Source organism: Manis javanica, chromosome 4, assembly GCF_040802235.1.
Source record: "Manis javanica isolate MJ-LG chromosome 4, MJ_LKY, whole genome shotgun sequence".
Lineage (NCBI taxonomy): Eukaryota > Metazoa > Chordata > Mammalia > Pholidota > Manidae > Manis > Manis javanica.
This window is the reverse complement of record NC_133159.1, coordinates 132,944,270-132,952,669: the sequence shown is the minus strand read 5'-3', so window position 1 is coordinate 132,952,669 and position 8,400 is coordinate 132,944,270. Positions and strand designations below refer to the sequence as shown.

The following is an 8,400-nucleotide window of genomic DNA, read 5'->3' as shown; positions in this document are numbered from 1 at the left end:
CAATGAGTCCTCAGGCACGAAGTACATTCCAGTCTGGGACCTTGTTAGCGAGGGCCACAGGGACTGTGTCCTGGGAGTCCCGTCATGATCCTGAGAGAGGTGGTACAAGCAATGTGCTGAGCTGGGAGGGACTAGGGCACCTCCTGGGAAGTTGCCCCCCACTCCGTGATTTTTCTGGGCCAGGCCCTTGGGAGGTGACAGCCTAGTGACAGAGATGATGAGAGCGAGGAGGTTGGAGAGGTTGTGTAGTGCAACCACTGGACTTTTATGTCCTCATCGAGTCCTCACCCAAGCCTGTGTGACCGTGCACTCTCTTTAAGAAGCCTGTTGGACTTTGTAGAAGGGTTGACCTGCTCTTCCAGTTACTAGCAACTACTGAACCCCTTTGGAGCTGTTTCCTTATCTGTCAAATGAGAGTAACATCCCCTTCTTAGGGTTGCTAGGAGGATTAAATAAAGTAACATGCATACGTTTTTAGTAGAAGACCAGCAAGATTGTTACTAACACAGTACAAGTGGATAACATTTATGGTGTGCTTATTATGTATGTGACAATATTCCATGCACTTTATACACACTAAATCCCAATCAACCTGTGCAACAATCCTGTGAGGTAGATACCTTTACTATTCTCATTTTACAGACAAATAAACTGAGGTTCAAAGTGATTCAGTCATTTGCCTAAGGCAACATAGCTGGGACTTTGAGGTATTGAGGTTCAAACTTGCATTTGTCTAATTCCAACGTACATGATCTCAACAATTATGCTGTGTGATTTACTTTCTTACCTGTTTCCAGTTAACCCTTTGCCACCAAACAAGATACTTTTAGCTTCTGTTCTTTGTGATAAATACTGCTTCAAATATGACATGGCCCAAGTTCCAGGGACTAAGCCTAAGGAATCAGTAGTAGCCTGTGCGTCTCAGTAGGCCAGTCCATAGCACTCAGGTGGGTGTCCAGATGCTCCATCCAGGATAACGTCTGGCTCGCCCGTTATATCAGCTATTTACTCTCACTGCAGAGAATTACAGCCTTGACTTGGTGGTCTTCCAGGAAACTGACCCTCCAGTGTTAGGCTTGCATTGTCGATGTAAGGATGTCATAAGAATGCTGAGGCTTCCCATCATTCAGTGAAATTTTTCTCAGCATAAAACTATAAAAGTACTACATATAAAAATTTATAAATAATAGCAGAATAAATGAATAAATAAATAATCCACAATAAAATAAAATCCACAACGAATTTAAATATACTTTCCTAAATAATTCTTGGGTAAAAGAGGAAAACTACTATTTCAGTATTATAGTAACACAAGAATAGAGAGTTCATGCAAACCAGCCACTTTATTCTTCCTTCTCAGGATTGCTTTGGCTATTCGGGGTCTTTGGTGTTTCCATATGAATTTTTTAACTGTTTGTTCCAGTTCGTTGAAGAATGTTGTTGGCAATTTGATAGGGATTGCAACAAATCTGTATATTGCTTTGGGCAGGATGGCCATTTTGACGATATTAATTCTTCCTAGCCAAGAGCATGGGATGAGTTTCCATTTGTTAGCGTCCTCTTTAATTTCTCTTAAGAGTATCTCATAGTTTTTCAGGGTATAGGTCTTTCACTTCTTTGGTTAAGTTTATTCCTAGGTGTTTTATTCTTTTTGATACAATTGTGAATGGAATTGTTTTCCTGATTTCTCTTTCTATTGGTTCATTGTTAGTGTATAGGAAAGCCACAGATTTCTCTGTCTTAATTTTGTATCCTGCAACTTTGCTGTATTCTGATATCAGTTTTAGTAATTTTGGAGTGGAATCTTTAGGGTTTTTTATGTAGAATATCATGTCATCTGCAAATAGTGACAGTTTAACTTCTTCTTTACCAATCTGGATTCCTTGTATTTCTTTGTTTTGTCTAATTGCCATGGCTAGGACCTCCAGTACTATGTTAAATAACAGTGGGGAGAGTGGGCATCCCTGTCTTGTTCCCGATCTCAGAGGAAATGCTTTCAGCTTCTCACTGTTCAGTATGATGTTGGCTGTGGGTTTATCATATATGGCCTTTACATTGGTTTTGAATGTTATACCATCCTTGCATCCCTGGATGAATCCCACTTGGTCGTGGTGTATGATCCTTTTGATATATTTTTGAATTCTGTTTGCTAATATTTTGTTGAGTATTTTTGCATCTACATTCATCAGGGATATTGGTCTGTAATTTTCTTTTTTGGTGGCGTCTTTGCCTGGTTTTGGTATTAGGATGATGTTGGCTTCATAGAATGAATTTGGGAGGGAAATTCTATTTTTTGGAAAACTTTAAGGAGAATGGGTATTATGTCTTCTCTGTATGTCTGATAAAATTCCGAGGAAAATCCATCTGGCCCGGGGGTTTTGTTCTTGGGTAGTTTTTTGATTACCGTTTCAATTTCTTTGCTCGTAATTGGTTTGTTTAAATTTTGTGTTTCTTCCTCGGTCAGTCTTGGAAGGTTGTATTTTTCTAGGAAATTGTCCATTTCTTCTAGGTTTTCCAGGTTGTTAGCATATAGGTTTTCATAGTATTCTCTAGTAATTCTTTGTATTTCTGTGGAGTCTGTCGTGATTTTTTGTTTCTCGTTTTTTATTCTGTTAATGTGTGTTGATTCTCTTTTTCTCTTAATAAGTTTGGCTATAGGCTTATATATTTTTTTATTCTCAAAGAACCAGCTCTTGGTTTCATTGATTTTTTTCTATTGTTTTATTCTTCTCAATTTTGTTTCTTTCTTCTCTGATCTTTATTATGTCCCTCCTTCTGCTGACTTTAGGCCTCATTTATTCTTCTTTTTCCAATTTCAATAATTGTGACATTAGACTATTCATTTGGGTTTGTTCTTCCTTCTTTAAATATGCCTGGATTGCTATATACTTTCCTCTTAAGACTGCTTTTGCTGCATCCCACAGAAGTTGGGGCTTTGTGTTGTTGTTGTCATTTGTTTCTATATATTCCTTGATCTCTATTTTAATTTGTTCATTGATCTATTGATTATTTAGGAACATGTTGTTAAGCCTCCATGTGTTTGTGAGCCTTTTTGTTTTCTTTGCACAATTTATTTCTAGTTTTATACCTTTGTGGTCTGAAAAGTTGGCTGGTAGGATTTCAATCTTTTGGAATTTACTGAAGCTCTTTGTGTGGCCTAGTATGTGGTCTATTCTGGAGAATGTCCCATGTGCACTTGAGAAGAACGTGTATCCTGCTGATTTTGTATTTAGAGTTCTATAGATGTCTATTAGGTCCATCTGTTCTAGTGTGCTGTTCAGTGCCTCCGTGTCCTTACTTATTTTCTGTTCCGTGGATCTATCCTTTGGAGTGAGTAGAGTGTTGAAGTCTCCTAAAATGAATGCATTGCATTCTATTTTGTCCTTTAGTTCTTTTAGTATTTGTTTCATATATGCTGGTGCTCCTGTGTTGGGTTCGTATATTTATAATGGTTATATCCTCTTGTTGAACTGACGCCTTTATCATTATGTAATGTCCTTCTTTATCTCTTGTTACTTTCTTTGTTTTGAAATCTATTTTGTCTGATACTAGTACTGTAACACCTGTTTTTTTCTCCCTGTTGTTTGCATGAAATATCTTTTTTCATCCCTTGACTTTTAGTCTGTGCATGTCTTTGGTTTTGAGGTCCCACCCTAATTTAACCTTAATTACCTCCTAAAATGCCTCATTAGAACTTCCTAAGTAATCTAATTTCTACAGGCTCTATTCTAGATACAGTCACATTGGGGCTTAGGGGCTTGAACATGAATTTTCATTGGACACAGTTTGGTCCACATTGTGGATAATAAACACTCGATAATATATCTAACATTATGTCGACATCAAAAAAATGCATATTAAAATGATAATTGGTAATTTTCCACCATTACATTGTAAAAAATTAGAAGCATTTATTTATAATAGCCACTTTTATAAATATTTGTGAAAGTTTAGAGGAATAAACAGTTCTACTCACCATGAGAATCATAAAATAATGAAAAATTTTGTAGGGTAAGGGAGAAATGTATATATCAAAAATCTAAATACTTATTTTGTTCAACTTAGGAATCTAATTAGAATTTATAGAATGCTTGTAGGTTAATAGAAGTACGTGTCTAAAGAATTCTTTACATTATTGATCATAGTTGCAGTAAATCTAGAAATGATTTAAATGCCTTCAAAAGGAATATGGTTAAGCAAATTATGGTTAGCTCATAAATTAACACTAAACAGTCATTAAAATGGACAAGGCAAGCTTTTAGACATTTGACAGGTAAAAAAATCTATATCATGTAATGTGTAAAGATGAAACATGACACAACATGCTCCTATTGATATGACATATTAATAAACATGTTTATACTGACATAAATTTATACAAACATGTTTATATATGTATAAAAAACTACCAGGGTAAGCACCCAATTCTTAATAGTGACTTCTTCTGGAAAGTAGAATTGTGAAAAGTGAGGGCAAGGAGGGCGAGAATTTTGACTTTAATTTGCCACTGGTAAAATTTTGTCTTGTTTTCATTTTTATAAACATTTTTCTAATGAAAAATTTAAACCAATTGACATTACCATTTTAGAAAAAAATGAGAAATCCCCAAATAAATAAAAATTCTCCACTGTTAAATACCCTAGGGTTTTGTGATGTGGTCAAGGTACTGAAAATCAGTGCTTCAAATCATCTGCACTACGTCAGGAGCCTTGCTGGGACCCTGGTGTGAAAGCAGGTTGGGGAAGCCATTTCAGGGGAAGCCTGGCAGGAGGAGGTGCTGATACATGGCACCAGCCTGTGACTTTCCACATTCCAATTTGGGGAGAATCTTTGCTGGTGTATTTTTTGGGACTCCAGCAGAAAACAAACAAAGGTCCTGCCTGTAGGACTGTGAATTTCCCAGGATATGGAGCCATCTGCATTCTACCTCCAGTTGGAATGGGAAAAATACCTAGGACCAAATGACAACTAGTCAAGAGTTTTGGCTACAGAACCTACACATCCATTTTCAGGTAAAGCCTCCTTGAAGTCACACTTCCTAACAAAAGCCATCTTGCTCAACAATCTAGGAGAGACGTGAGCCACTTGGTATGATTCCGCTCTCCTGAGACACTCATACAAGGGCTCGCCTCCCCGTGAGCACCCGCCGCAGGGCACCCTGCACGTCAGGGTTCCGGAGGCTGTAGATGAGCGGGTTCAGCATGGGGCTGACGACGGTGTTGAGGATGCCAATCCCCTTGTCCTTGTCTGAAGCCTCCACTGAGCCCAGCCGCATGTAGCTGAAGACGCCCGTCCCATAGAAGATGCCTACCACCGTGAGGTGGGAGCCACACGTGGAGAAGGCTTTCTTCCTGCCCTCAGCAGAGCGGATGCGCAGGACCGCAGCTGCCACATGGATATAGGAGGTGACAATGAGAATCACAGGTGCACCTGCCATGAGGATACCCAGACCAAACAGCAGCAGCTCATTGACCTGGGTGCTGGAGCAGGAGAGCTGGAAGAGCTGGGGCAGGTCGCAGTAGAAATGATTGATCACACTGGGACCACAGAAGTTGAGTGTGGATATGGCTACAGTGTGGGTCAGTGCATTGGTGAAGGCACAAGCCCAGGACACAGCCACCAATATCCTCTGGACCATCTGGCTCATGCGGGTGCTGTAGGTGAGGGGCCGGCAGATGGCCAGGAATCGGTCATAGGCCATGGCTGTCAGCAGGAAGCAGTCCACCCCTGCCAGGAGGTGGAAGAAGAAGAGCTGTGTGAGGCAGGCTCCGTATGGAACTGTCCGCTTGTGGGACAGGAGGCGACCCAACATTGAGGGGACCGTGACGGTGATGCAGCCAATGTCCAGGGCTGACAGGTTCCCCAGGAAGAAGTACATGGGGGTGTGGAGCCTGGGCTCCACCAGGATGGCTGCCAGGATGCTGAGGTTGCCCCCGACTGTGAGCAGATAGGCAAAGAGGAAGAGTACAAAGACAGTTGGGCGCAGCCCTGGTGTCTCCACCAAGCCCAGCAGGATGAACTCAGAAATGGCTGTTCCATTGGCCCTGGAACCTGGATCCATGTGTCTCTGTAAAGAAGACATCCCATAGTGGAAGAGATGTGTGTTCCCAATTTAGTTATTCAATAAAAATACATGACTCACTTTCAAATGCCAAGGCCCAGGGTAAATGCCCAAGTGTCCTAGTGGGTATTTTCCTGCTCCCCAGGCCACACCTCGCTCATTAACCCTCTCTCTGTCTTTACCTCAGTTTCCTGGTGAGTCACCTGAGGCCACAACTACCTTAGACTCCTCCTCTCCTTGTGAAAGTTACCTTTCTTCCTTTGTTCCCTAGAATCTAGGAATGAGGTCATTCTACCAACATCCTGTATGAGGAAAATTGGGGAAAAATAATGCTAAAAGTAAAAGTGAATAGATGGTAAAACAGAAGCATTTGATCATAAGTCCTTTTTATTACACAGAAATCATAAGTCCATATTATTACAAAGAACAAATATGTGGCAAATACCTAAGCAAGAAAAATGTAAAAATACACAAAATTAATGACTGAAAAGACACTATAACTACAGATCAAAAATAATTCAAATAACCTTAGAATACTTTCTGCTGCTGAATTTGAATAATCAATTCAAGAACAGTCCCCAAACCAAGTAATCCAACTAGTTTTTTAAAAAATGAAATAAATAGTCAATAATTAACCCCCATGTGTAGACCCCAGGCTCATATACTTCTTATACAGACTATTTTAAATGACCAATGTAAATATAATTATGATGTAATATAAATTTTCCTCGGTTTAGAAAAAAATGAAAGCCTTCTATTTCATTGTTTAAGCTAGCAAATCCTGAGACTAAAATATAATAATGATAGCAAAAAAAATGAGTTTTCTACCCTATCCTTATTTCATAATATGTATGCAAAATTCCAAAGTACAATAAATGAAATCCACCACTATGTAATAGAGTTTTTTAGGAGAGAATGATTTAATGTTGGCAAATCTACTATTATGCAATAGCATATTAGTTGGCTTAAAAAGGAGGAAAAGTTTCTAAGAGGCAATTCATAACTGTCAACATGCACTCCTGATGGAGAGAAAAAAGAAAAGAAAAATAAGGACTAGTTGTTATTTGAAATGGAAGGACACCACTTTAATGTGACGGCATATCCACTGCAAATCTATATCATTCATAATGGTGACATAGTAGCGATATTTCTATTAAAATCAGGAGTAAGGAAAGGAATGGCGTTAGTTCTCTGAACTATTTCCCATCATTCTGAAAGCTGTGAGCAAAGAGAAATAAAATGCTTAAATAATAGAAATTAAGAAAATAGTAAATTGGAGACAATAAAGTTGTTGAAATAGAAAACCCAAAGAGGAAAAAAAAAACCCTGGAAAACTCTTAGAATTATTAGCAAATCAGATAAATAATTATACACATGTAAGTTTCCTTATATGCCAATAAGAATCAGCTTTAACACCCAAAGTCCAAGTTATGAGGTGACATCTTATTGTACAAGATTAAGAGTAAATCAGACTGACTGCTTTATATTATATTATACCTGACTCACACAGGCAGATACCTAAAAAATGATCCCCAAATAAACATCGTGCAGTTCCATTGATTGGTAGGAATATGGGAGATTTTTAATTCCCTTTTGCCCACTCTTCAAGTGATCTACAATGAATGAAATTAATTTTATAATGGTAAATATACATTTTAATGTTCTGTTTCCTCCAGATTACAGAGATATTTATAAAGGCTAGCGATAGTAGCTAAAAGGCTTCTCCTCTCTTGTCATGTTTCCAGCAGGTTCAAGGTGTGGCTACCTAGCAGATTAAATAAAGGTTTAGGATGCAACACTGCATCCCAGTTTGCCTCACTGCTCTATGAAGTAATAAAATAACATTTGCCCCATTGTGTTTGTGGGTAAAATTGCAATATTTCCAGAATCTCTCGCTTGGCCTTAGTACATCTCCATATCAATACGTATTTCCAAGGGGTGGAGAGAACTACATCTCCATATCAATAGGTAACTACAGGGGCCAGGGAGGGCATATCCGCACAGGAGAGGTTGGGTGGGGTCCCTTTTTCCTGCAACCTGGTCACAAGAGACCCGGGAGAGCACAAGTGGACGACTGCTTGTAGGCAATAGATGAGTTTCTCCCACTTTATTTCTCCCTTTGACTGATTTCGGTTTCAAAGATAATTTGCCCCGAGATGGGAACAGATTTTTCCTGTGGAGTTAGAGTGTTCTTTAAAGGAAGAGCTACTTGTAACAAAACAACCAACTTGCTTACCAGTTTCTGCCCAAATTAGTTTATGTCTCCATCAGTGGAAATGCACGGCCTGCTTTATTCTTTGTGTGCATGCTTTAGCAGAAGATGGATGTTTTAAGACTAT

At 39.0% G+C, this 8,400-nt stretch overlaps 1 protein-coding gene across 1 annotated transcript; it reads right to left on the bottom strand.

The window, feature by feature from the left end:
* Nucleotides 1-5,113: 5,113 nt before the first annotated feature.
* LOC108387890 (olfactory receptor 3A1-like) lies at nt 5,114-6,070 on the bottom strand. The gene has a single exon (XM_037022844.2). The coding sequence runs from the start codon at nt 6,059-6,061 to the stop codon at nt 5,114-5,116; it is 948 nt and encodes a 315-aa protein (XP_036878739.1). The 5' UTR covers nt 6,062-6,070.
* Between the last annotated feature and the right edge of the window lie 2,330 nt (nt 6,071-8,400).